The 27,695-nt window shown below is 60.5% G+C and overlaps 1 protein-coding gene across 2 annotated transcripts; it reads right to left on the reverse strand.

The window, feature by feature from the left end:
- Positions 1-202: 202 nt before the first annotated feature.
- On the reverse strand, positions 203-27,051 carry HIP1R (huntingtin interacting protein 1 related). Of its 2 annotated transcripts, none has more exons than XR_011249937.1 (32): positions 26,848-27,039; positions 12,606-12,669; positions 12,067-12,209; positions 11,737-11,793; positions 10,651-10,731; positions 10,237-10,313; positions 9,936-9,997; positions 8,152-8,292; positions 7,414-7,471; positions 7,219-7,294; positions 6,899-7,039; positions 6,749-6,810; positions 6,464-6,536; positions 6,194-6,377; positions 6,016-6,104; positions 5,817-5,933; positions 5,607-5,708; positions 5,184-5,378; positions 4,808-4,955; positions 4,608-4,694; positions 4,173-4,280; positions 3,903-4,039; positions 3,557-3,667; positions 3,273-3,331; positions 3,025-3,143; positions 2,877-2,939; positions 2,406-2,506; positions 2,159-2,264; positions 1,946-2,069; positions 1,805-1,866; positions 1,496-1,696; positions 203-1,241 (listed from the first exon to the last, which is right to left on the reverse strand). XR_011249937.1 is itself a non-coding variant. In XM_069557745.1 (32 exons), the coding sequence occupies exons 1-32, from the start codon at positions 26,938-26,940 to the stop codon at positions 1,197-1,199; spliced, it is 3,198 nt and encodes a 1,065-aa protein (XP_069413846.1). In that variant the 5' UTR covers positions 26,941-27,051; the 3' UTR covers positions 203-1,196. The 2 variants fall into 2 exon arrangements, 1 of the variants encoding a protein (XP_069413846.1); XM_069557745.1 differs by having other exon boundaries at positions 3,025-3,055; positions 26,848-27,051.
- Between the last annotated feature and the right edge of the window lie 644 nt (positions 27,052-27,695).

The raw sequence follows: 27,695 nt of genomic DNA on the forward strand, positions 1-27,695 counted from the left end.
AAGACTCAGCAAACAGGTGCCCCAGAGTCACAGCCCTCCCCTTGGGAAACGAGTTGGACACTTCTTGGCAGAAAAAGCACCAGCAAGGCTTTCTGTAGCCCCGAGTGCTCCACTGCACAGACTCAGTGGGCCCCTTCCCTCCCGAGTGTCCTGGCCACAGAGAGATGAAGCACCAGACGCGGCCCCTCACGGGGGCCAAGGGTGACAACAGTCAGTACGTTTTATTGCCAGTAGGACCCTTCAACACAAGGAAATAACTACACGCAGAGCAAACCGAGCTGCTCCTGGTGCTCCTCTCAGACCTGGGGTCTCCCCCTTTCCCAGGAGGAGGGGGGCGGCAGGGGAGCACACTCATCCAAACGCTCCCCTTCCTGGGGAGCAGGAGGTACTTTTGATCCAGAGTGGGCAGGTGGCTCCTGGCTTCTGGGCCTTGTGTGGCTGAGCTGGGGAGGCCTCCAGGAAGGCTGGAAGCCTCCCAGGGGTGGGCGCGCCAAAGGGAGGAAGGCGGTGGGCAAGGGGAGAAGGCTCCCGGGCAGGGCCGGCAGATCGGGGGAGTGAACAACAGGAAGGAGGAGGGTCACTGCACAGTCCGGGAGGATGGCAGCACCTGTGGCCAGTGGGTGCGGGGCCCGCCTCTCCCAGGTAAAGGTCACCTCCCTGTGCTGGGCGCGCCCCATCACTGACGCCTAGGGCGAGGCCCAGGGAGAAAGGGGTGATACCCAATCCTGCTTTGCCTGGGGCCATACTAGTCCTGTCTCCCGGGAGCCCACACCCCAAGAGGGCTACAAACAAGTGACCTCTCACCCATCCCCAGCAGCCAGCACGGACTGTGTGCCGTTCATCTCTAACCTCAGACTGCAGGTCCAGAGGGCAGGGAGCCGCCCTGCCTTCCAGCGTGCTGAACACAAACTCAACAAAAGGTCTAGCTCAGAATATTCGAAACGCTCTGTGTATTTCCCGAGGAGCTGTGGCTCAGGCTGCTGGGGCCTGGCTTCTCTCAGCAGTCCCTGTTGCAGATAAACAGGCTCTCATCCAGGAGGACAGCCTCGGTCAGTCCTGGGCACGTGGTCAGCCCTCAGCGAGGGCTGGGGGCCAAGGGCTTGGGCACCTGGGGGGCAGCCGGGCCTCTCAGAGGCACCTCAGCCATGAGGCCCAGGTCTCCCGTCAGCCTCCCCGCCAGACCCCTTGGAGGGGGCTTAGTTCACGACTTGAGCTGTGTAGCTGGCATCCTTCTTGTCGAGCTGCAAGAGTCAAAGGTGAGGGGGCTCAATGGCCACCGCCAGGAGTGCAGGACACACCCTGGGTCAGGGCCCCCCTGCACCTCCCGCGGGAAGAGCCCTGGGCCCCTGCCTTGCTCCCTGGAGTGCCGGGCAGCGTGTCTGCTCCCACCCAGTGGTGTCTGACTGTCCCCAAGGGCCAGTGCCCCACGGACCCGGGAGCAGAGGCCAGGACAGCACCCCAGGGCCCCTCCCATCACCCCCCACCGGCCGGGCACCTGGTGGTCCTGCCTTGGCGCCACGCTGGGCTTCTGGGCCAAGGGCGGCTTCTTGGTCCCGCTGCGGGGGGCGGCGCTGGGCTGGCTGGGCTCCTCGCCCGGTGCCCCTGTGGCCCCAGCCAGCAGGTAGTGCTGCCTCCGCAGCTCCCCGAGCCGCACACGCTCCACCTCCAGTGTCTTCTCCAGCTCCAGGGCCCGCACCTGCAGCCCCGCACAGCAGCTCAGCAGGCTGGGCCCTGCCCCAGGGAGAGGGGACGGGGCGGGGGCAGAAGGGGGACGGGAGGGGGGCAGAGGCGGGAGGGCAGCTACCTGGGTCTCCATCTCTTGCTTCTTCAGCTTGATGAGGGAGAGGCCGGAGAAGTCCATGGTGTCTGAGGGCAGAGCGGGGTGGGTCAGCATCTGCGTGCCTTCCCCACCCCCACCCCACCCCACGAGGACCCCAGCGCCCACCTCTGTCCTCGACCTGCTCCTGGCCCGACTTGGTGGAGGCCACCACGTTGGCGGCCATCTCATTGACGGTGCGCGAGCACTCCTGCAGGCGACTCAGGTGGGGGCTGTGCTTGTCGGCCTTCACCTGGGGGGCGTGGGGGGCTCAGGGATGGCTCAGGGATGGGCCCACCGTGTGCACCACCACCCCGCGGTCAGTCTCCTGGGGAGCCTCACCTTGGAGGCCGCCACCAGCTGGGCTGTGCTGGCCGCGATCTCGTGAGAGCAGACGATGAGCTCCTCGTACTTGCCCGTGTGCAGCACCACTTTGTCCGCCGACTCCCTGGGGGCAGAGGCCGGGGGGAGGGATGTGGCCTGGGTCTCCGACCCCCTGGACAGCCAGGCACCCCCACGCCCCCTCCCCAAACCCTGAGCACCCCCACCTTGCCCCCTCCACCCCACCCCCAGACCTGGGGCAACATACACCAGTTGGGTGGCTCCCCAGCCCACAGCCTTGGAGGCAGAGATCAGGCCTTCCGTCCACCTTGAATTCTTGGCATAAAATTCCTGCTGCGTGGCTGCCCCCTAGTGGTGACAGGAGGACAGGGCGGACCAGTCAAGGATGTCACCAGGGGGACACCAGATCCCCAGGGGTGAGCCCTTCTCCCGTCACCCAGCCACAGGGGCGCACCCCTGGGCTGTGGTTCCTAGGCACGCTGCAGGCCCTGGGGGAGGACCAGCTGCCGCCACTCTGCACACTGCAGGGGTCTCACGCCCAAAAGGAGCCCTGGGGGGAATCTTAAACCACGGGGTGATTTGGGACAAAGAGGGCTCTGGAGTCAGGCCCCTTGCAGGAATCTGTCCTCGATGGCTGAGCTGTGCAGCCTGCCCACTAAGGAGGGGGCCCCACCTGGCTCAGCCAGGGATGCCCCATCCCACCAGCAGCCCAGCTCACCCTGCCACTCTCCACGATCTCCTTCTGCAGGCTGGTGGATGTTGTCACCAGGAGCCGGATGGCCTGCCAAGATCAAGACACAAGTCACCCTTGGGCGGCCCTGCCAGGTACAGAGCCCGCCCAGCCTGGGTCTCAGCCAGCCACTCACCTTCATCAAATCCGTGCAGGAGTTGAGGATCCTGGGAGGAGCAGGAGGGACGGGGAACGAGGGAAAGGGTCTGCACTATGGCCCTGGAAGCCACGGGGAGCCAGGGAGCTCGGCCTGGCCTTGTGGGCACACAGCAGGTGGGGCCACAGGGCAGGGTGTGCAGTCAGAGGGGCATAACCCACCTCCCCAGATCCGGGAAAACTGAGGAACCCGTCCCGGGGAGACTGGGAGGCACAAGTGGGGCTCACCTCTCATTCACCTCCAGCTTCACCCCAGAGCTGGCATGGCGGGCCTGGTTCATCATGTCCTACACCCGACAATAAGAGCTTTGAGTGGGCTGGGAGGAGGGCAGCATGCGACGAAGGGGGACACCGGCGCTGGCCAGCCCCTACCACCCCACCAGCCACAGAGCCTCAGCGGGAGAGCCAGGCCCCAGCCGCCCCTCACCTCTGACCTGCAGAGGCTGGCGGGCCCTCCCGCAGAGGGAGGCGCACCCGGGGCTCCTGCCCCTGCCCCCGCCCCTGGTCCTCACCTCGATCCTCCGCACCGCATCCTCAATGGCCGCGGATGTGGCCGCCATCTCCTTGTCCACCATAGCCCCGAGCTCCTCCTGACGCACGTCCAGGCTCTTGGGCTTCAGCTCCTGGGGGACGAGGCATCCGGGAGTCAGGCAGAGTGGATGGATTCTGCCCTGGCTGCCCTACAGAGCCTGGGGGCCAGCCTGGGGCAGTGCTCTTTCCCCAACCTGTGCCCCGCAGCGGCAGGCCCTGCACGTAAGCCCTTGGCTCAGCCCAAGCTGGAAGGAGATGCGGAGAAACTGGGGAGCCAGTTCCACCGTCCTCCTCTGACCCTAGCCCACGCTCCGCTGCCCGCCTCACCTGGCCCAGCTGGAGGATGCCCTGCAGGGGGGTCCGCACCAGGCCAGGCCGGGCCTGCAGCAGGGCCTGTTGTTCCTGCAGCTGCCCCACGAGCTCCAGCGCCTGGGCCCCACACTCCCTGCAGGTGTCAATCAGGCCTGGGGCGGGGGAGAGGGCTGTAAGTGGGGAGCCCTGGACGACCCTGGCCTGGCCTGACGCCAGGACCTCTCTGCAGCCACCCCCTTCCCAGGTCCACAAGGACCACGTGTAACGCGCGCCGGGCCCACTTACGGTCAGCAGGGTTGGTGGGGGCCAGGTGGGAGGTGGCGCTGCCGTGGATGATGGTATCCGCAGTCAGGTGCGAGAACCGGGTCAGGGCCGCCACGAGGCCAGAGGCGTCTGCATGGGGAGGACGACACACCCTAACGCTGCTGCCTCAGAGCCAGGCCTGGTGCCGCCTCCCCTGCCCAAGAGCCCCAAGGGCCCCAGCAGCCCAGCTCCCAGAGTGCGGTGGGGAGCGGGGCAGGCCCAGGTCACGCAGCTACAAAGCAGCAGAGCAGGAACCAAACCAGGGTCTGTGGGACCCCAGGCCCAGAGGGTGGGTGGGCTCCAGGGTGCGGCTCCCTGAAGAGGTGGCCCGCAGGCAGCAATGGCCGGTGGGCACCACAGCCTGTGGCCTCTGCCCCCTGCCCCGCCCTGTCCTGGGCTCATGCCCGTGGCACTCACCTGCCCTGGAGGTCAGGTACTGGGCATGGCCCTTCTCCAGGGCGCTTACTGCGTCCAGGGCGGCCTGGGCCCTGCTCACTAGGTAGTCTGCCAGACAAGGAGGCTGGGTCAGAGGTGGGGCCTGGGCTGAGGCCCCAGCACCCAGCCCACCTCTCTCAGGGTATGGGGGGCGGGGACAGTGGGCAGGCGGGCGGCCCTACCTGGGGAGCTGGTGCAGCGCAGGTGCAGGGGGTCGTCCAGCTTGCCCACCGCGTCCTGCAGGATGCGTCTGGCCTCCACGGCAGTAGCCCGGAGCATGGCGAACTGCTCGTCCAGCAGCCTCTGCTGCAGCCCCTGCTCCTGAGACTCCTGGAGGGCGGGGGAAACAGAGGGGTGGCTGAGACCCCCACCAGGTCAGCTAGCTAAGTGCCCCCTAAGACCCTCGCTAGGGAGGGGGCTCTGGAGACAGGCCCTGCTCCACCCCTCAGTGCCTGGGTGGCTCCTGCCAGAGCAGGGCAGCCAGCTCAGTGCTAAGAAGGGCTCCTGTCCCCACGCAGCCATCACACGGGGAGGGCGAGCCCCGCTACCTTCTCCTACCTTGTCTGCCAGTCGCCCCTGCAGCTCGTCCCTCTCCCGGGAGCTGCGCTGCTGCTCCTGGCTCAGCGCCTCCTCCTTCTCCCGAGCCAGACTCTGGGCCGCCAGCAGGTCAGCCTCGCGCTGCCGCACAACCCTGCTCAGCTCGTCCCTGTCCGCACTCAGTGCGTCCAGCCTGGAGCTCAGCTCCGACCCGCTCTGTGAACACCCGGCGTGTGAGTGGGCTTCCAGATGCCTGCCTGCCCTATCCCCACCTGAATTCACAGACAGTTGCAAGGGGCCCACGAGACTGGGGAGGAGGGACTGAGAGCCAAGCGAGGACCAGATCCCGCTTCCCGAGTGTCCCCTGGTGCTGGTCCCAGCTGCACCCCAAACCAAGGGCCCCTCTGAACCAACCCTGTGCCCCCAGCCGGGGAGGCCCCACACCTGCTCCGTGCGGCTCAGCGCCTCCTGCACGCGCACCAGCTCTCCCGCCTTGGCCTCCAGCTCCCTCTTGATCTTCTCCAGCTGGTCACTCTGCTCTTCCAGCTGGACGCGGTGGGACAAGATGTTACAGGGGGCAGTGGAGATGGGGCGTGCTCTGGGCATGGTGGGGGGTGCTCTGGGCATGGTGGGGGTGGGGGCTCCAAAACATACCTTCATCTCTGACTCCCGCTTCACCTGCTCCACCTGGAAGGCCAGCTGCTCCTTCACCCGCGCCACCTCCTCCTGGCTCTGCTGCGTCACAGTCAGCTGCTTGGCTGTGTCCGCGTTCTGCATGGACAGACCGGAGGGGTTTGGTTCAGGCTCCACCTTGCTCGGGGCTCCCCTCCCGCCCCTCCGTGTAGGGGCCTACCTTCCTGAGCAGCTCCGCGTGTGTGTTGATGAGCTCGCTGTGCTTTTCCTTCAGCTTGTTGTAGCGGGCCTCGGTAGCGCTGGCCTTCTCTGTGGGGACGGAAGAGGCCGTGGCCATGACCGCCCCAACTCGGGAACAGCTCCCCCCATCTGCCCTACGCCTGGCCCTGCCCACATACTCTCGGCCTCCTCGCGCAGCCCCTGGTTCCGCTCGCCCTCCACTTGGGCGGCGCGCAACTGGGCCAGCTCATGGCGGAGCTGCTCGTTGTCCACCAGGGCCTTCTGCTTCTGCTTCCGCTGCTCCTCCAGCTCGGCCTCCAGCGCGTTCACCTGGCCTTTCAGCTGCGCGATGAACCGCTGGGCCTGGGAGGCAGGAGCGGCGCGGGTGTGGGTGTGGGGCCCGCAGGCCGGCCAGCCCTGGGCCCAGCCCCACTGCCTGCGCCCCTCACCTCTAGCTTGATCTTGTCCAGCTCGCTGCGGAGCATCTCCACCTCTCGCTTCAAGGCCTCGATCTGGAGGTCCCTGGGGACAGAGGTCAGCGGGCCCTGACGCTCAAGCTCAGTCACCCAGGGCCCTCGGGGGACTGAGGCACAGCCACCGGTCTTATCTTCAGTGGATTTGAGCATCTCCTGCTTGTGTCCCCCACCCGTGGTCTTTCAGGATCACAGCTCCCTGAAGGCTGCTGGTCCCCATCCCCACCGCCCCGCACTGCATTGGGCTCCCCAGGCCCTCACCTGTCATCCTTCACGGAGCCATTGGGGGGTCCAAAGGTCTGCTCGAAGAGGTCCGCCACCACCTGCCATGGGCAACAATGCTTGCTCGGTGAGTTCCGCCCGGCTCCCCCAGGAGACCGAGGGAGGAGGAAGGGAGGGGGCGCCGCTCACCGCTGGCTCCCCCGCCGGGGGCCCCGTGCTGATCTCAATGAGGTTCTCAGGTTCTTCGTCCTCGGGGGCCTCCTCGGGGATCACTACTACCGGCTTGATGTGCTCGGCCAGCGCCGAGGCCCGCAGGAAGTTGGGGGGTCCCTGCAGAGGCAGTGGGTTAAAGCTGCGGGGCGCTCCCCGCCCCAACAACCAGGAAGCCCCTCCCTCTGCCGACCCCCCAGCTACACGTCCCCCCCACCCCCACCCCCACCCCCGCCAACCCCAGCGCAGGGACAGGGAGGGCTGCAGCCCCGGCGGCGGCCACTGGAGGGCGCAGGTACCTCGGGCAGCCGGGGGATCTGGATCAGCCGCTTGAAGTAGAGCATGTCCGAGGCTCTGCGGAAGAAGTTCCTGAGGCTGCGGGAGGGAGGGAGGCGGGAGGTCAGGAGCCAGGACCTGGCCCGCAGCCCCGGCGCGCCGCGGCCAGAGCCGAGGAGTCCCGTTCTTGCCATCCTCAACCCCGCCCGGGCCGGTACCTGTGAAACTGCTCGTGGAACCGGTCCCTGTGACCTTGCAGGGTGTCCGCTGGGAGACCTGGGGGCAGCAAGGTTGAAGGGGGCTTCGTCTCTGCTCACCGTTCTGAGACTTCAAAGGGTTCCCTTCCGGCCCCATCCTTGCTCCTCCCCCTTCTAGAAACTATCGGAGACTAGAGACAAGACCTCCTGCCACCTGGTTGGCTCCCACCCACCATCAGGAGGCCCCAGGGACCCTTGTGAGGGGGTCAGGCTTTCAACTGAGTGAGCGAAGGATGGGCGGAACCTCAACCACAGCCCACTGCCCGCCAGGCTCTGCCGGTGCGTCAGGACTGGAGCCTGCCCACGGCTGACGGTGGAACAGCGCACAGACCCTTCTGAACACTAAAGCACCACCACAGGACCCCCCTGGTCCTCCCCAGCAGCACAGGAGAAGCTCCATTGCGGCCTCTGAGGCCAGGCGGTCAAGAGAACTGCAAACATGTAAATCTCTGCAGCTTTCCCTTCTAAATCTTTGTTTTGGAAAATAGTGATTTTTTTTTCTATAACAAATATGTTATTTCTATTAATGGGTAATGGGCTTATTACTCATTATATAAATAATAAATATTTACAAATAATAAATGAACATCTTAAAGATTGCTCAATTCCCATCCCTAACACAGGCTGTCCACACAGCCCTCTGGGGCTTCGGCTGACCCTCAGGGCCGAGGCAGCAGGGTTGAGGGCACGGGGACTCACAGGAGTGCAGCTTGAACATGAGTTTGACCGTGTAGTGGTAGAGGTGGCTGCAGTCCTGGATGACCTGAATGAGGGGGGCCAGGCGGCACTGGCCTGAGGACATCTGGGACACGGCGATGGCCGTGTTGAGCTGCCGGAAAACTGCAGAAAAGAGGGGCGGGAGGAGCCTGAATTGGGGACCAGGAGACACCAGTGTGGAGCCTACTCCGGTCACAGGTGTAGGGATGACCACGGTGAGGACAGCTGGCCGTCACCCGAAGACAGGGCAATGGCCTGGGTTCCTGGCCTCATCAGTCCTGCTGGGCAGTGGGACTCGACCCCAGGCTCTCGGGAACTGGTGCACTCCTCGAGGCGAGGATGGACCCCAGGCGCTGAAGCTGCTGCAGACTGAGGCCCAGCCTCCCACCAATGAGGGTGGCAGCAAGGCAGGGGCACACGAACCCCAGCTCAGCTCGGCCAGCAACTCTCGTCTCCCGAGAGCCTCCAGGCAGCAGGCCCGAGGATCCGGGAGACTTCGACAGTCCTGTACCCACAGGCTCCCCCCTCACTCTGAATCTGAGACACCTAAGGTTGCGCAGATGTGGAACAGCCTGTGCTTGGCTAATCTCATAGCAGGAGATTCAGGATGTGGTCCTGCAAACCCCAAGGGACCCCAAAACCTCACTTGCACCCGGAGTCAATCTTCCCTGCCCCTGAGAATCCTCCTTTCATCCAATGGACCAAGCAGGAGGGAAAGAGACAGACGTACTACTGCCCCAGGCCGGGGCCCTCTCTGGGACAGGGAGAGACGTGAGTAGGTAACACCTGGGGCCGCCCATGGGGGACACTGTTTCAGACGGGTGGCCTCTAACTCGGGTCTGCTCTCGCCTTGCCTGGGGTGGGGCCAACCTGCAAACCTCCAGGGTGATACGAGGACGCCCGGGACGGAAGGGCCAAGGAGGAAGGCACAACACCCACTTAAACCTTAATTCTTAGTTACATGTCACGCCAAGTATGTTTTCCTTGTAAAAAAAAAAATCTAAGTACACGTAAAATACAATTTGGGGTTTTAAAACACAATGCAGTCACTTCTCATCTGGGGGGCGTTCAGGACGTTTCCATTTGGGGCTGTTAGAAAGCTTAGGGTGGGGAATGCCCATTCCCCCTCATGCTGTTTCTCCAGGAGATGCTGGCACGTGGGGTGGGGGTGCCCTCGGGGAGAGGCACACCTCCGGACAGCTGCCCCCGACCCCAGACCACCTGGCCGCAGGGTCCAGACACCGGTGCCAGGAGGCTGCCCGGACCCACTCTTTCTAACTCCTGGCTTCCCCTTAAAAAGGCATCTGGCCTCTCACTCTCCTATGGAGCGCACCAAGTCACTCACAAGTTGTCTCTAAGCCGCCACTCAAAACCATCACCTCTGCAGCCCTGGTGGCGGGGGAAGGGGGCGGCGGTGCTTAGATTTCCTGTCCTACGGCTGCTGGGTTCCTGGGCAGGGAGATCTGAAGTGATTCAGAGGCCTTTCACAGCAGAGAACGGGTGGGACTGTCCCAAACCAACTGCCCTGGGTAGGAGGTGGTCGGAAACCTGAAGACATGGCTCCTGGGGTCCCCCCACCCTTCCCTCCCCTCTCCTACCTCGGGGCCAACAGAGTGGGGCTCCTTCTGCCAGACCATGCCCTGGACATGCCCACCAGGGGCCTGGCATCCTGCAGGGGTGAAATGGCCTCTCCTCCCTGAGCTTTGGGGGCACCTGGAGGCCCCATGACCAAGGACTATACGCCTGAGGTCCCCCCGGCGGCTCACCTGATTCAGAGAGCTTCAGCTCGCAGTCCATGTAATCGAACATCTCCACGGTGAGCTGGAAGCTACAGGGGAAGGAGGAAGAGCTGGGTGGGAGGGATGCGGGGCGTGCCCCCAGCCTCCCAGGCGGGAGGGATGCTTGTGGCCACACCCTCGCATGGATACCCAGATGGCGGTCCTTTAGCCGAAACACCCAGTTCCGCGTGAGCCCATCCCTTTAGCTTCAGCCTCATCTCCTGGGCACACATGACCTTCGGCCCCGGGACAGGGCACGACCCCCACCCCAGGGAGCCAGGGGACTCACATGTTGTTGATGTCGGTCCCAGCCGCCTTCTCCAGCACTTCGTCTGTCACCTCCAGGCCTGCAGGGAACTGCGGGTGCTGTGGAGAGGACACCCCCACGCAACCTCAGCCCCCTTCGGCTCTGGCCCAATGCAGCTTCCCGTCTTTGAGGGAGGGAAGGGGCCGGAGAAGCAGCCCCCCGACCCCAGCCTGTGGAGCCACCACCTGCCCTGGGCACTGCTTGCGGACACAGGCGGAGAGGATGGGAGGTCCAGCCGGAGCCCCACGTTGGGAACCGCCCCTGGGCCTTCTGACTTCCCTGCCGTCTGTACGGAGTGTCCCCCAGGGACAGGCGGGGACAGGACAGACCCCATCCCCCTCAATGTCGTGGTGGTGGAGCAGGGGGAAAAGCCCCAGACTCTCCTGAGGAAGCTACCTTGAGGTGAAAGGAGATCTTGGTCAGCAAGAGTTTGGTGTAAATATTCACCAGCTGCCCGTATCGGTCGTGCAAGTGGCCCTGCGGAGAAAGCCCCGGGTGAGGATGTGCCCGGGAACCCCGCGGGCCCAGCAAGGAAGCCGAGGCTGCAAGATGCAATGCCACAAGTGGAGTGTCGGTCCTGCGCGCACCCACCCTGTCACTTATTCATTCAACAAACACCGCTCAGCCCACCAGAGGTGGCCGACCTTCTTTCCCCAAGGAGTTTCTCTGCCAGCTCCCTCCCTGCCTATTGCTCTCTCCTTATCGGTCTTGCCAGAGAGACTCTTGTGACAAAAGAGCTCTTTGTCCAGGCAAGAGGCCAGTTCTGAGCCGGGACACTTTATTAAAATGCTGGTGGCAGCCAGGGAGCTACATTCCGATGGGTGTGTACACACACCCTCCCCGCCGCCGCCTCCCAGCACCACGTCCCCCGCGGCCACAGCAGCTGGGCCCACGTCTGCAGATGGCACCAGGGACACTGTTTTCCTTCTAGGGGCCTCCCCACTGCAGGTTGGTCAGTTCCAGAGGCCTGCCTGGCCCCCCGCATGGCTGATGCAGCCCCAGCCATGCTCCTGGAGGACAAATAAGGCCAGGGGCCCTCTCTCTGCCTGGGGGACACGCCTGATTCCTGATTGTGGAGCAGACCTAGATAGAACACACGCTCCTGGGGGCTCTGAGACCTAACTGTGGATGAGAATCTTTGGGGAGCCTGCTGAAAATGCAGATTCCCAAGATTCAACAGCTGCCGATGGTCCTGCGGGGCCCAGAGTCTGCACCCCTCACCTGGACTCAGCAAGGGGCACTCTACCTCCAGGGACTGAAGGGCTGAATTCTGGAGCTGGAGGGCCCATCAGCGATGCGTTTGGGGCTTCCTGTGCCAGGTCTTAAGAGCAAGGCTCAGGCTCAGGCACTGACTCTCTCCTCCCCCACCGTGGCCCCTGAGAACATGGCTCTGACTCTGCTGGGAGGAGGACACCACCACTGGGGCTCTGTTCCCCGGGCCCCATGTGCCCCCAGGCCCCCGCGTCCACTCCCCGCACCTACCCACAGGTCTCCAATCTCCCGAATGTTGCTCCGGTACCGCTGGCAGTCGTGTAGCACCTGCCCCGAGGTGGGGACAAAGGGGGAAGGATGAAGGAGCTGGTGCCTTCTGGGCGATGGGGCTGGGGGCAGGGGGTGACACTTGCTCCCTCGAGGCGGGGCGGAGGGAGAGGGCAGCAGGCAGGACGGGCAACCAGCCCAGAGCTGAGGGACCCAGACTCGGGGACAGTCCCTCACTCATTTCAAAGGACGCAGCTCAGGGGTGCTCGCAGGGGTAGGGGGGCAGCAGACGGAGGGCCAGGGCCCCTGGACCAGCAGGCAGCAGCTACTTACATTGGGGTGCCCGTCCCGGAGGACCTTGTGGAGCACATGGCAGAATTTCCAGCTGAGGATGGCACTGCTGGGCAGTGGCAGCCCAATGGCGTAGGACCAGAAGGTGAAGGCCCCCTTCTCATGGTGAGTGCCCAGGATGATGCCTTCCAGGTCAAGGTCAAGTGCACGCGGCAGGGCCCCCAGCATGGGTGAGGGCTCAGTGGGTGCAGCCGAGCAGGCGACTGACTGCAGAGATGGGGGTGGCGGGCCACCTGCCCCCTCCCCACCCCCCTACTGAGCACTGTGGTTCTCAGCCAAGCAAGGGCATGGTCGTGCCCCACATCCCATGCTGGGCCCAATGGCCCAAGACAATAGGTGGCCTTCCCCAGGCGGGACTCAGAGTCTGGAAGGGGCCGAGCGAGGCTCGCACCAGGCAGTGGGGGCCACGCCTCATCGGGCCATCCGCAATGCCCACTGCTCCCCAAATCCATCTCCCCCATGTGCGCCTCACACTCCTCGCCTCCCCCAGGGGCCCAGAGGAATGGCCGCAGAAAGGATACGCCGGGCGTGCTTCTCTTTCACGGGGGCCTCCTGGGTGTTGATGGCTTTGCTGATGCTGATGGCCTGGGAGGGGACAGAGGAGATGGAGGTCAGAGACCCACCTGGCAGCCTTCCCGGGAGACAGCAGCCAACGGGGGAAGGGGGGGACACACAGACAGGATCGATCCTTCCCGCTGGTTAAAGGCGAGGGTAGAGATGAGGGGAGAACAGAAATTCTGAGGGACTTCCCTCGCGGTCCAGTGGTGAAGAATCCACCTTCAAATGCCAGGGACGTGGGTTCGATCCCTGGCTGGAAACTAAGATTCCCCATGCCACGGGGCAACTAAGCCTGCCCACCGCAACTACTGAGCCTGTGAGCCACAAGGCAAGATCCTGCCGCCACAACTAAGACCTGACGCAGCCAAAAATTAAATAAATATTTTTTAAAAAGAAATTCTCTAACCTAAGCAAACCAGACCACTCGGGACTTTTCTTTCACTTGATACGTGCAGCTCAAACTACAACTAATGCTCGATGCCGCCACCACTGAGAGCATCTGGAGTCTGGGAAATAAGGCCAAGGGCCAGCTTGTGCTGCAGGAGAGCAGCTCTGATCTGGAAACTGCAGGTGGTTCCTTCTCCCCAGAAGGTGTGGCCCCCTGGGGCCCTGGGGACAAGGCCAGTCCCCTCCTGACAGCTTCCATGGGTCCCGCTTCTCGGAGAGACTGCTGAGCCTTCCAGGACTCCACCAGGAGATGCATGTCACCCCCACTTTACCCCGGGGCCTGGCCTAGAGCGACGAGGCCCCCACAGCCACTACGTGGAAAACCAGGAGACACCAGGTCCCATGGCCTGTCTGCGCGCATGCTGGGTGGGCAAGTCCTGACTCAGCTCCCAGCCCCACTGACCCAAACAGTGACTGCAACCCAGCAGGGGTGGCAGGAAGGGGGACCCACCTAGCACACGTGCTGCCCCGACTCAGGCTCCGAGCAAGGTGGCAGTCTCGGGTCCCCTCCCACCTCCACCTGCTGGAGTCTTGTCCCCCTGAGCTCAATGCCTCCTCTTCCAAGAAGGCTTCCTGGATATGACTGCTCCCTCACCAAACGCTTGGGGCACTGTCACCCCGACTCCACTCACCCAGGAACCACCACTGGCCCTGGGCTTGCTCATTCATATGTTTTAATTCTCCACCTGGTGGCAAGTCTTGTAAGCCTCTGTCCACCCACCTAGCCCTGAGCTTGTGGATCGAGTGAGAAGAGCTGCTGGTTGGCAGGAGGGTCGGGACGGGGTCCCTGCCCAGTGCAGACACCTCTCCAGCTCAGCAATTCTCCCAAGTCCCCCACAAGTGCAGCCCCAGGCTGTCCAGGGAGCTCTCGAGGCTGGGCAAGGGGGTCCCTGCTCTCCCTGCAGCCCGGTCCTGCCCCGACTTGTCTGGAGCGGGCCCAGCTGTGGTGGGAGCAAGACAGGATGGAGACAGAGCCCTGAGGGGCAGCGGGTGCTTCCTTTCTTTCTAACCCGGAGGCCACTCTGCTCTCCACCTCTGGAGCGGGGACAACAGGACCTGGTGCTGCTAGGCGCGAGGTGATCTCACTCATCTGTGGTCCTGCTGTGACTGACTGGAGGCCTGCTCTGCGAGGAGAGCAACCCCAAGAGCCATGGCCGTGCTTTCTGCTCCGGCTCCCGGACCTGGGAGCGGCTGGGGCTGGGCTGGCCGGGCCCCTCATGCCCACTCCAGCCAGGCCGGCTGACCTCCTTTCACACACAGCACCCATTGTGGCCATTCTTGGGGGCTTGGGGAGAGCTGGGCAGTGGTACACAGCACTCTGGGTCCTGGGGGGGCGGCTCCCCCAGCATCAAGGGCCAGGCTGGGGGCGCAGCTCTGGCCTCGCTGTGGACCAGGGTCCTGAGAGGACACAGGCCGGTTCTGGCTCCCCTTACGTGAGAAGCCTCGGCGAGCCAGACACGGAAGGCTCCCTGGCCATCTGTTCCATGTTTGCTGGCCCTCTGCCAGCTCCGCCTCCCCGAGGCCCCGGCGCCTGCCCACGATCCACAGGCATCAACTGTGAGAGGAGCCGGCCTGGGTGTACCGCTGCTGGCCTGCCAACCTCACGCCCCACCGGGCAGAGAACTCGCCCCAGAGGCTGAGGACAGAGATCAACAACCAGAAACGCCTGGGCACTCCCCTGCACCAGGTCCAGGCAACACGCTCCCAGCGGGCGTGAGCCCACTTTCCTGATGAGGAAACTGAGGCTCTGGGAGCTTGGGTATCTGTACAGCTAATAAGGGCACAGGCAGGTCTGGCTGTGTCCTAACGATCCTGCAGTCCAGCTCCCAGGCCTCTCCTTCCAGCACAGGTAGAGAGCTGGCAGGGGTTGGCACATCAGCCCGTGAGATGGGAGTGGGCCCGTCTCTGGGGTGTATAACCCCATCCCCCAGCTGCCCTGACACTTGAGCTGGCTCTGACGACTGCCACCTGGCCCGCAAGACCATGGGCCAGCACAGAGGAGGGCCACAGGTGCAAAGCAGGCTGCCCCGAAGGCCGGGAGATGCCAAAACGTCACATGCAGTCAGGCTCAGCAGGCACTCTGCCCTCCCGCTGTCCTGGGGCCTGACCCCAGACCCCAGGAAGGGGGCGTGCGGACACCCCTCCCTCCTGGAGGCCAGCCCCCCGTCCCTCTTCCCCTGGCCTACAGCAGAGACCCACCCTGCCCAAGTGGGCGGGCTGGGGTCCAGCAGGGGAGCCGGGAGCAGGGCTCACCTCCCCGCCCTCCCGCAGCGTCAGTCCAGATGTAAGCGCCCTCTCGTGGCTGGGCCTGGACCCCCAGGAAGCATGCCTGGCCTTCCCTCTGGGGAGTCAGCTCGCGGGTCCCCTTCCTCCCACTGCCCTGCTTCAGTCTCCCCTGATTTACGCTTCTCCACGCGCTCAGCACCCCTGACAGTGTCCTTACTCACCCCCCACCTCCCTTCCCCCGAGTCCATGTCAGTGCCATGGGGTGCACATGGAAGGTTTCCAGAGGCAGCGAGGGAGGCTCTGGGGACCCAGCAAGACGTGGGTGACTCAGGCCCCTCCCGTCCCCACCCCCCCCCCCCCCCCCCCCCGCAAGCCCGCCTCCTGGTGCCGCCTGCTCCCCGCGCCACCGGCTGAGGGAACAGGGTCCCTCCGGCGGGAACAGGCCCCGTTGTGTGCAGGCGGCAGATGTGTGGGCCGGGAAGCCTCCCAAGGAGGCACAGCGCTCACACAGAGGGGGTCTGTGGATGCTCACAGGCCTGCTGTTCCTGCCAGGGGCGGCAGTCAAGCCCCGTCTCAGGACAGGACAGCAGGCCCTGGGGTGCCCGTCGCCTCCCTGGACTGTTCTGCATGTGCCGCAGAATCGGGGGGTGGGGAACACCAGGGTTCCTCTCCTCAGCCCAGGAATCTGCGCCGGCCGACCCCGCCATGGCTCCGCTCCCGGGCTTCCAGTCCAGGGTGGCTCTGACTACGACCCCTGGTCCTGCCCACACAGCACGGCGTCCTCCACCAGGCCCCCGGTGCCTGCGGGGAGACCGAGGGGTGGGGGGCAGTCAGAGGGGCACCGGGGACTGAAAGAGGCTGCCTTCCGCCCTGGTCCATCAAGCAGGGCAGTTCGGCCAACAGAGTATAATCTCTTGGGATGGGCAGATCAACTGCCATGGAGAGAGCCTTTCCATCCGGGAGACAGGAGGAACCTCAAGCAGAATGGGTTGATTAGGAGCCTGGGTGTGGAGACCGGCTTCCCAGGTGGCACAAGTGATAAAGAACCCGCCTGCCAGTACAGGAGACATGCGTTCAATCCCTAAGTCAGGAAGATCCCCTGGAGAAGGAGAAAAGCAACCCACTCCAGTATCCTGGAGAATCCCATGGACAGAGGAGCCCGGTGGGCTACATACAGTCCATGGGGTCGCAAAGAGTTGGCCATGACTGAGTGACTAACACTTTCACTTTTTCACTGGGTATGGAGATAGAAGAGCCCAAACTGGAGAGAGGGTCCAGGGAGGCGGGGGGAGTGGCAAGGGGCAGGTGGCGACCGTCCTGGGGGTCTGTTTATCTTACTTCCCACTCAGCCTTTGAGTGGCTGGGGACGGGGTGGGGCAGGGAGCAGCTGTGCCCACTTCTGAACCAGGGTGGGAGAGCAGGACAAGAGCAGGAATGGTGGGTCTGTGAGACCCCCAGATATGCCGGGGGGTGGTAGGGGGACTCTGGGGGAAGGAGCTGAGGGGGGTCTGCAGAGACAGGGGAGGGCAGGCAGAGGTATGCTTCTTGGACCCTGAGGCTGGGTGATTACACCACATCCCAAGCATTCATACCATGGCTGCTCCTTCTCTGCTGGAGAACTCCAAGCGTAGGCCCAGGGACCACCTCGCATCAAGGGGTCGGCCCCTCTGGACAGCGGGGACCAGGCTGAGGGCTGGGAGGCCTCCAGCAGGCTCTGGAGATGCACTTGGAATCGCTGGCCCCGGGGAAGCTTGCAGGAGGCATACTTCATGCCGAAGGGCCAGCGAGCTGGCCTCAATAAATGACTAATAAAATTACTTTTATCAAGTTCAGCCATGTGCCAGGCCCCGTGCAGAGTGCTCACCAGCATTATCTCATTTAGTCTCCTGAGTAACCCTGGAAGCAGGTGGATGAAGAAATCAGAGCTCGAGAAGTTTAAGTCACTTGCTCAAGGTCATAATGAGGAAACGCAGCCCCAGCACCCACGCCCCACTGGGCACCACTCCAGGCACCGTCCCCCCAGACAAGCCTCCTGTGCCCCTCCCTGCTAATCCAGGGCAAGCAGTCCCCAGGGTGGCCAGGCAGCTCTGGGACCCAGGCTGCTGGCTCTGCAGACGGTCCCCTTAGACACTGCTGGTCCTGGGTCTCACCGCAGGAGGGGCTGGGGGCCCGCACGTCCTTCTGGCCCCTCCGTCCCAATGCGGGGACCCAGCTCCCCAGGACCTGCTGTCGCCCAGGGAGGACCTGGCCTGACCCCAAGTTATGATGCGGATTCTGGATCCGGGATTTGTGTAAACCACAGGGAATAACAGCAACTGGGTGGGGGCAAGGAGCTCCGGGTGGGGGGGGGTCCCCCAAGGCTCCCCATTCCTGCAGGCAAGGAAGGCTGCCTGACCAAGGCCTTCATTTTGGCTCCCTCCGGCTCCTCCTGGGCCGGCTCCTGACTGTGGGGCTGGGGACCTCTTATATGGGCTCCGTTGGGTCTGTGGGACCCCAGGAAACACCTGCCCTGCTTCCAGGAACAGTCTTGTTCTTGTTTATCAAATAAAACCCTGTCTGGTGCCAGCAGAGGCCTGGGAGTCAAGCCCAGGGCGACAACCCCAGGACCAGGGTGGACAGAGCCTCTGGGCACACTTGGCCCTGGACGGGTGACCCCAAGGAACACTGAGGGAGCATCTCTGTGTGGTCAGGAGAGGGCACCCGGTGAGGCGGGGCGGGGGTTGGGGAGTAGACCCCACAGGTGATATTCCCCAGAGGCTTGCCACGTGGGCACCTGCTGTGGACTCGAGACAGAAGTCGAGCCCCCCCACCCGCCCCGGCGCCATGGGACTGCACACCAGGCAGAGGGGGCACGCAACAGCTCACAGAGCCACCGTTCTGGAAACCCCAGCGAGGGGTCAGAGCCCAGTGACCACAGAGGCTGCAGCCCTGACTGTTCTCTGTGAGGTCTGACCTCCCAGCCAGGCTGTGGGGGGCTCTGCACAGCAGAGGAATACAGACTCAGGGAGACCCCTTCCCCAGGAGCCCACGTGAAAGGGGACAAATACAGGTCAGCTCGCCCGGCTCCACCACGGCCACCCGCAGCACCCTGGCCCGGAGACCCCAGGCCCATGCACACCGACTCACTGGGGAACCTCCACTTTAGAAACCTCCCCTTTCCCATCTGAGAAGAATAAAAAACCCTTGGGTCTTCGAGGACACAAACACATTTGAAGATGCAGGACATCTTCATGGGAGGGGTGGGACATCTTGCTTTGTTCCAGCCACACTGCCTTCCTTCTGGTCCTCAAACAGGGCAAGTCTGGTCCCACCCCCGGCCCAGCGGTGCTTCTGGGGTCACCCTGCTCTGATCTAAGACGCTCCTCCTAGGAATTTTCCTCCAACCCCCCTCTCTAGAGCAGCCCCCTCCTCCGCACAGATAGCACTCTCTCGGTTACTTTCACCCAGGATATTTATTCTCTGAAACCATATGTTTACCATTTATTCTACCTCCCACCCCTGAACTTGAACTTGGCATGAGGAACCTGGTTGGTCTTGCTCCCTGCTGTATCTCTAGTCCTCAAACTTGAGGTCAATAAATCTTTATTGGATGAGTGAAAGAGTGTAAACTTGAATGAACAAAAGCTCTTTCAAAAGTAAGTGCTGGTTAAATTCAAGGTAGTGTGTATGCCTCTTTCCCCAGCTAATGATTTAACCACTAAATACCAAAGGCAACTATAAAACCATTTCTATTTTTAAAACCAACCCTGAAATGAATCAGACTTAATCTTCCTTGTCCTGTTATCTTGACGCTTCATGGTGGCACTTGGCAGGGACCAAACATCCTTCAAAGAGCCAGGGCACGGGGGCTGGCAGAGGTGGGTTATCCTGCTTCAGTGTTTCCAAAGAGCAAAGAGAGACCGCATTCAAATGCTTTTGCCACCTCAATGGCCATTGATGAAAGCAAACAGGATTTCTGTAGCCGGAGAGGCGGTTGGATGTTGTCACAGGCAAAGCGGTGGGAACTCGGGGTCAGAGGTCGGCAGCTTGGTCATTTTAGCAGATGGGAAGTCGGTGGAGCAACACCGTCCTGCCCATTCAACCGTCTTTTCCCTCCATTCCCGCCCCCAGTCCCTGCTTGGTCTGGGCCCCTTAATCATTTGACCTTATGAAACTGGATGGGGGAGGGGAGGGGAGGGCCTGAGCCCCAGGCGGGCTCCTCCCATACCCCAGGAAGGGGCTCAGCGGGGGTGGGCACTGCCACCTCCCCCCCACCACCCCGGGCTCTGCAGGTGACACATGAGGAGGAAGTGGTACAGGAGGATGTGGCCCGAGTCCCACCTCCAGGATGGACAGGGAGCCAGCCCCGGGGCAGGTTCCTTCCTGGGCCCTGCTGACATCACTCCCCAGACCTGTCTGGCCCACAAGCTGGGGGGCTGAGTCACTCGCTGGCGGGAGAACCTATTGCAATTTGAGATTGTGTTTGTTTCAGCAGGAGGAAAAACAACCCCGCCTCTACCAAACTTTGCTCCAAGGGCTCCGTCTTTCCCCGCAGTGGGTGCCAGGGCCTTTTAGGCTTCACCGAGCAGCAGCATCAAAGAAGGGAGACCCACGGGTCCCCAGGGCACCCATCCATTCGGCGCATACTCGCCGAACGGGTCCCGTGCTGGGCACTCCTGGGTGCCAGGACACATTAGGAGTCAAGGGTGTCCTGCCTGAGGGCCCTGGGGGGAGGCAATGCGATCTCTCCTCTTCGAGTGACTCTGGATCCAAACATACACCCAGCCTCAGGTCCGCCCAGTCCTGCTGGTTTGGCTGCAGGGTTTCGGGAGACGGGAAGCAAGTGGGGATAGCATCGCGAGAACTAGGGCAGCACAGGAAGGCTTTGCAAGCAAGGTGATATTTGAGTCCACCCTGGAGCCAGGTGGAGCGGGGGAAGGGTATTGCTGTCAGCCTGGCTGGCAGAGGCGCTCCTGGCAAACACTCTCTGGGACCCGGCTCAGGTTAGCTGGCTGGGTTTCCCTCCGCACCCCCCACCCCCCCCCCCCGCCCCAACCAGCCAAGCAGGCCTAGACTCGATTCCAAAGTTTCCACCTTGCGCAGCAGGACTCAGTGCCCAGGCGGGTTTCATTCACAAATGGGACGCTGACCTGGGGGCAAGGTCAGGAGGGCAGGCCTTTCTGCCAAGAAGTCCCAGCTGGCCTCCCCCGACCTCTCTGGAGCGTCCCCCGGGGCATCTTCCAGGGGACAGCGTCACCCAGGAACAGGGCCTTCCATACCTGAGAAGGTGGCACTGCAGGATCGCCCTGCCAGGAGCACGTGGCTCCCTACCTTCCCGTGGCAGCCCTCACAGACCGCCCCAGTTCCCCACTTACAGAGGCTCACCTGGGGACACAGGGACAGAAGCCAGGAGGGCGCTACTTCTATTTCTTTGGTCCAGCCTGCGTTCCAATGCACAGCCTAACGGCCAACAGCTGCTTGGTCCAGCACCGGCTCTGCACGAGGCGCTGGGGCATCCCGCAAATCCTCATACCTACACCATGACTCGGGCGCTAGGATTAGCTCCATTTTGCAGATGGGGTAACTGAGGCACAGAGCCCCACTCTCAGATAGCTCTGCCACAGCCCCCCTGTCCATCTCCCACCTCCTTCACCAAAGTGAACACCCTCGGAGGAGACACATCTCAGGGCACCGGAACCAAGCCAACAGACAGTCAGTGGTCCCTCGTGAACGTGTCATGGGACAAACGCACAGCAAAGGTGGGAAGAGGGAGGGGAAGGATGAGCAGCCGCAGCCTCACCCCAGCCTGGACCAAGAGGTCACTAGACACGTGGGCAGCCCAGGGGGATTCTGGGGGGAAACCACAGGAACCCGGAAGTCAGCAGCTGTCCTGAGCATCACCAAGCAGGCTGATGGGGCAGGACCAGGTGAAGGGTGTCTCAGGGGCGTGAAACAGCAGCATCATTGGAAGGAAGGGCACGGCTCGCCACCCCCTACCCACCCCAGCTGGCCCACCCCTGGGGGCCGGGGAGGAAGGCCACTGCTGCTAGGGCAGTTCAGGTGTGGCTTTGTGGGCAGCATCCCGTGGGGGTTATGAGCCGGGTTGGTTCTCCCTTCCTTTTCAGAAAACCTCGGGCTCACCTCTCGTTAGCCTTTCAACCAGCCTGCACTGGGTGCCAGGCCCCTTTCCTTGCCCCAGCCTTCCAGGAGCCGACAGATGTGGGTGGAACTGGGGGCTTTCTGACTTCCACCATATGGTTGAGGTTTCCTCCCAGACTCGGAGGTGGGGGAACTTTTTCTAAATAAACATTTAAATGAGGCCCAGAAAGTGGTTGGTGACGTACAGTGTTGTAATACCACAGTATCTATAAGGAATACCAAAGACAGAAGGGGAGCATGTATAATTACTTACAACAGCCCAGGCATGGAAACAACCTATCCATCAACAGGTGGACCGATAAAGATGCGGTACCTATACACAATGGGATGTAACACAGCCACTGAAAGAACGCATCACACCATTCGCAGCAACACGGATAGACCCAGAAATGATCACACTAAGCGAGATGAGTCAGAAAGAGTAAGGCCCTATGATGTCACTTATACGTGGAATCTAAATATGGCCTAAGTGAACTCAGCGACACACCAAAGACAGACTTACAACGTAGAGAACAGATTTGTGATTGCCAAGGGGGTGGGTGGCCAGGGGAGGGAAGGACTCGGAGATTGGGGTTAGCAGATGCAAACTAGTACACACAGGATGGATGAGCAACAAGGTCCTACCCTATAGCATAGGGAACTACATACCCGCGATAAACCACAGTGGAGAAGAATGTGAAAAGACTATATGTATATGTATAACTGAGTCACTTGGCTGTACAACAGAAATTAGACATTGTAAATCAACTATAAAGTGTTTTTTAAAAGGGAGAGTGTGTAAGTCTGCCTGCCCAGCACAGACGGGTGATGACAGTCAAGGGTCGGCAAGTCAGGACAGAGGAAATCGGAAGTCCAAAAGACTACTGCCAATGTGGGAACGGCCTTCAAGCCAGAAACTCAAGTGAAGTGCCCAAACACCTGTCCGTGTGCTGGGGCTTGCCTTTGATACTGAGGTTCTACAGAATTCCTGGCTAGGGAACTTTAATAGACCATGTGCCCAGGACTCCAATCCAAGTCAAATCACTCCCAATCACCAGGATTTAGACACTGACAAGTGTGAAAACACCCCCAGATGATTCTAACACCTGGTCAACCAATCCAGCAGCTGCCGGCCACGTTACTGAGTGCCCGAAATGTGAGCCCAAATTGAGATGTGCTGAATCAAACACAAAATGAGTCTGAAGACTCAGTAGGAGGAAAAGAATGTAAAATACCCCATTCATAATTTCCACAGTGATTACGTGTTGGGATCGTTATATTTTGGATGTGCGTGCTCAGGCATGTCTGACTCTTTGTGGCCCCCATGGACTGCAGCCCGCCATTCTTCTCTGTCCATGGGATTATCCAGGCACGAGTTCTGGAGTGGGCTCTCATTCCCTTCTCCAGGGGATCTTCCTGACCCAGGGATCGCTCCCTCACCCCCTGCATTGCAGGCAGATTCTTTACTGCTGACCTCCATAGTTTGGATACACTGGGCTAAATAAAATATACGATGAAAATGAATTTCACCTGTTTATGTCTTTAGGTGGCTAAGTAATCTAAAAATGATACAGGTGGCTATTCTGTCTCTATTGGACAAGCCAGAAGCCCCGAACTCCTGACCCTCCCACCCAGGTGTGATGTTCTTCTTCCCCACCCAGCGCGGCTCACTGAGCAGTGGGGCCCCTCTCTCGTCCTGACCTTAAAGAAGCTGTTGGGCTCTAATTCCATTTCCTGCACGGGAAACAGAGGCCCAGATAGCCAACGCGCTCATAGACAAGGAAGAAAACAAGCTGGGGTTTAGCATTTCTAGGCCTCCCATCTGCTGAGCCGTCACCCATGCTAGGCCTCAAAGATGGGTCTCCTCTCTAGTGGAAGGTCTGAAATAGTTCTCAAATTGTAAGCTTTCTGGGGAAGTGGGGGCAGGGAGAAAGAAGGCTATCGCTGACCACTTTCAGAGCTCCATACTACATGTTTTGTGTGCTGATGGTGTTCGCTGCCTATCACTCCTGTTAACAAATGACCACAGTGGGCTCAGTGGTTTAAAACAACACAAACGTATCATCTTACAGTTCTGGAGGTTAGAAGTCCAAAATAGATCTTAGGGGCTGAAATCAAGGTGCTTGCAGTGCTGTGCTTCTTTCTAGAAGTTCTGTGAAAAAACCCATTTCTTGGCCTTTTTCAGCTTCTAGAGGACACTCACATTCCTTCAGCTTTAAAGCCAGCAATGTCCCATGGCGTCCCCCTCACCACACATCACCCTGACCTCCCTGTGACCTCTTCCACATTTAAAGGTCCTGTAATTACACTGGGACCACCTGGCTAACCCAGGCCATGCCCCCTATTATTAAGGTCCTCTGATTAGCATTTTCTTACCCAGGACTGCTAAGATATTCACAGGTTCCAGGAATTAGGACATGGACATCTTTGGTGTGGGGCGGGGAGGGAGCCTCTTTAGCCCACCCCATCGTTTCTAGACCTTGAAACAGCCCAAGGAAGTAGATGGAATTATCTCTATTTTCACAGACCAGGAAACAGGAGTTAAGCACCTTGCCCAGGGACACAGGTGCACCGACTTTAGGTGATATTGCACCGCCTTTGAAACAATACAGGTGATTTTCATGTTCAGAACACGGGGATGCTGTATTCCACAGTATTCTGCATTCAGAATACTACAACAACAAAACGCCAATACAGTTTTGTCACTTCCATTTTAAAAAGGGGCTTTATCACCAAAGGGACCATAAAGTCTTGGGGAACAATAGACCAGCTTTCTGCACGGCGCCCTGGGGATTAATATACAGGCACTCACACACTGACATCACATAACAACCACGAGTACCCGCAACGTGAAGGATGCAGGGACTGCCCTCCCTCCACTTTCCTGACCCGGGCGGGGTTAGAAACCCTTTTGCAAAACAGGGTGTGGTCAGTCACATTTTTCCTCTTCTTGACCCATAAGCCCAGGAGGAATAGCGAGGCTGGCAGGACAGTGGGGACATGTGTTCTACGGAAGCCAAAATGCCCCTCTGCTCTACAGGGTACTGTGGTCAACGAGGAGACCTGGACAGTGCATTCTGAAGGCAAGGAGTGTCCGAGGGCTGGATGCACTATTTTCTGTTCAGAAGGAGACCTGTAAGCAGCAGCTTCGGCTCTCTGTGTCCTTTCCTCCAATGGGGCCTGGCTAGCAGCTCACTAGATATTTCTGGGAGCGATCTAATTAAATATTAACCGTGCACAAAACCTTATTCCTGCATCTCTCAGTAACTCATTCTGAAGACAAATCTAGACAGTGAACCTGAACTCCATCTTTCTAGAAAAAAAAAAAAGAGCCCTGGAATGGGTAAAGCCTATGAGATTCACCTATTAGAAAGAATTATTCATGATAAGTAACCCTCTCGGCCTCTGAGAAAAAACCAAGCAGCAAGACCAAAACACCCTCTTGTTTACCAAACCAACCATCAAAATATACGGTGCTGTATCAGGGATTCTCTTTGACATTCGGGAAGCTTGCCCTTGATTTATCACAATTTAAGAGTAAGATCAATGAACTCGGCCCTTTAATTTCATCTCCTCTATGTAGCAATCCGGCCTCTCTATACCTTCTCAAAAGCGTGAAAGAAACTAAAAATCAGAGAATGAATAACATCTGACAACATCCAGATTCTCTCTGCCAATTAAATTTTTCTCCCCATCCTTCTGAAAGTTCCTGGCACAGTTAATTATACATTAATGACTTTAAATTAAATGCCACATTTGTTTTTATGATGGACTATCTGGGCTGAAAATATACCAGGGGCTGGATGGTGATGATCACAAGGATAAATCAATAATTTGTGGCTAGGTTGGTTCAGCACTAGGCTTTCCTAGAGCCAAGGTTTTATTATCATTTTCCTGGTTAATCTCAAGCACAAAGGTTAGCTGTTTCCTCTGCATTTCCTCTTACTTCAAAGCGAAAGTTGTCGTAGGCTGCATGTACTAACTTGATCTGAAAGACACCTCAGAAGTTGTTGCTCCTATAGGGAGAGACTGGGAGAACCTTACTAATAATGGCAGACACAAATGTCACCACCTGGCTTCAGACAGGGGTCAGTTCGGTCCTTTTAGCTCCTTTCTTTTTCTGGCCTACTCTTGGAGGATCTTAGTCCTCCAACCAGGGATGGAACCCCTGCCCCCCTGCCTGCGGGGCACAGTCTTAACCACTGGACCGCCAGGCAAGTCCACCGCTGATTTCTAAAGAAAAGCTTTCTGTTGTGTCAGTCCTGGTTGACTTACTCTAGCAAATAAACAAGTAAGCTCCTCTCACCCCCACCCAGGCAGAACACCACCTCAGTGTTTGCAAAATAAAAAGGAACAGAAAACCAGAAACACCAACGCCCTCATCAGTGTGGTCTCAGCAGGAACACACGGACAAATACACACCCCCTGTCATTGTTTCATTTTTAAAATAACCTTCCCAGGACAGGCCACCCTGAGGAAGAGATGCCTGAGCGTGGGAAGTGCAGGAAGGGAACCCTAGGAAGTTTCTGTCCGGCGCCGGCATTTAATAAGGGGGTGTGAACCTGTTTATATGTGGGCCAATGGCTCGAGCAAACAAGTCTGGCTACATACGTGAAACTTTTCACCCAGCAGATAATAAGATATTGTGAGGCCCTGGAAAACAACTCAGGAGGAAAGGAAGCACTGAGTTTCCTTGAAGGAAATGCATTGCTTCTCCGAAGAGAGGGCATTCTTTTAAGGCGTGGAAAAAGGTGGCCGGAGCCCGGGAGGGGGCGGCGCTGCGCGGCCAGGGTGGATAAGTCCACTCGGGCCAACCCGGGCTGGACGCACCCGGGCCCAGAACGTACCTTGACCTACCTGGCCCACCGCGGTGTCTCGGCCCCCTCCAGCTGGATCCCTTTCCACCACCTCGGCTCCCGACCACATCGGTCCCCGGCCGCCTCAGTCCCTGGACACTTTGGTGCCCTGGCCATCTGAGGTCTCCAGCCACCTCTCGGTCCCTGGGCACCCGAGGTCCCCGGCCGCCTCTCGGTCCCTGGACACCGCTGTCCCCTGGCCATCTCGGCCCCCGACCGCATCTCAGTCCCTGAACACCTGGCCGGTTCCCGGGCCACCTGGGCCCCTCAGTTGCATCTCAGTCCCCGGCGGCATCTCAGTCCCGGCCACCCCAGCCCCCCGCGCTGCCTCCGGCCCGGGCGCCGGCGCGCGCTTCCGGTTCACCTGCGCCCGGGCCGGCGGAGGCCGGGGAGCAGGGGTGGCCGTGACCGAGATGCAGCCAAGGGAACCCAGGCGGCCGGGAGCGAGGGGCCTGGGGCGCCAAGGGGACGGGCGCAGGCCGGGCTCGAGGGACGTGTGTGAGGGGAAGGGGAGAAGGCGCCGTCCGCCAGCCCGCCCGCCCGCAGCCCCGCCGCTCGCCTGGGTCTTGTCGAACTGCTCGCGCTCGGCCTCCAGGCTGTGGCCAGGCCTGCGGTTCAGCACCCGCGCAGGCACGTTCTTGATGCTGTTCATCCTGCCGCCGCCTGCGATCCCTGGCCGGGCTCCGCGCGACTGAGCGACCCAGGCCGGCCGCCCAAGCCTAGGCACCGCGAGGCCGCCCGCCGCACGGCAACGCCCGCCCTTTGGGGGAGGAGCTTTACTATCGCCCCGCCCCCGGCCCGCCCCCGGCCCGGCCCTGGTGGGGTGGCTGGCACAGGCTGCGGCCAGGGGGGCCCCCAGCCCCTCCACGCCTCACGTGTGCGAGCGGAAACACCCGTCTCTCCTCCGTCTACACACACAGACTCCGCCCCGACTCACTGAGCCCTGTCCACACCAGGCCAAGATCTGGTTAACTGGAGAAAACCTGGCCTCAATGAAACTTGACCAAGGGGAGCACATCTAGACACTTTTTCTTTCATTTTAAACAGGCCTCTATTACTTTTACGTGTCAGTTCAGTTCAGTCGCTCAGTCGTCTCCGACTCTGCGACCTCATGGACTGCAGCACGCCAGGCCACCCTGTCCTTCACCAACTCCCGGAGTTTACTCAAACTCATGTCCATTATGTCGGTGATGCCATCCAACCATCTCATCCTCTGTCATCTCCTTCTCCTCCCACCCTCAATCTTTCCCAGCATCAGGGTCTTTTCAAATGAGTCAGCTCTTAGCATCAGGTGCACAAATTACCGGAGTTTCAGTTTCAGCATCAGTCCTTTCAATGAATACTCAGGACTGATTTCCTTTAGGATGGACTGGTTGGATCTCCTTGCAGTCCAAGGGACTCTCTTTG

The sequence above is a fragment of the Ovis canadensis genome, chromosome 17 (assembly GCF_042477335.2).
Source record: "Ovis canadensis isolate MfBH-ARS-UI-01 breed Bighorn chromosome 17, ARS-UI_OviCan_v2, whole genome shotgun sequence".
Taxonomy (NCBI): Eukaryota; Metazoa; Chordata; class Mammalia; order Artiodactyla; family Bovidae; genus Ovis; species Ovis canadensis.

Excerpts from the sequence above, each read along its gene's own strand:
- HIP1R (XM_069557745.1), bottom strand. The coding sequence starts at position 26,940 with ATGAACAGCATCAAGAACGTGCCTGCGCGGGTGCTGAACCGCAGGCCT. Across the intron at positions 3,668-3,902 it reads GCATCCTCCAGCTGGGCCAG|GAGCTGAAGCCCAAGAGCCT; the intron begins GTGAGGCGGGCA and ends CTCGTCCCCCAG. Across the intron at positions 1,242-1,495 it reads CGCCAAGGCAGGACCACCAG|CTCGACAAGAAGGATGCCAG; the intron begins GTGCCCGGCCGG and ends TGACTCTTGCAG.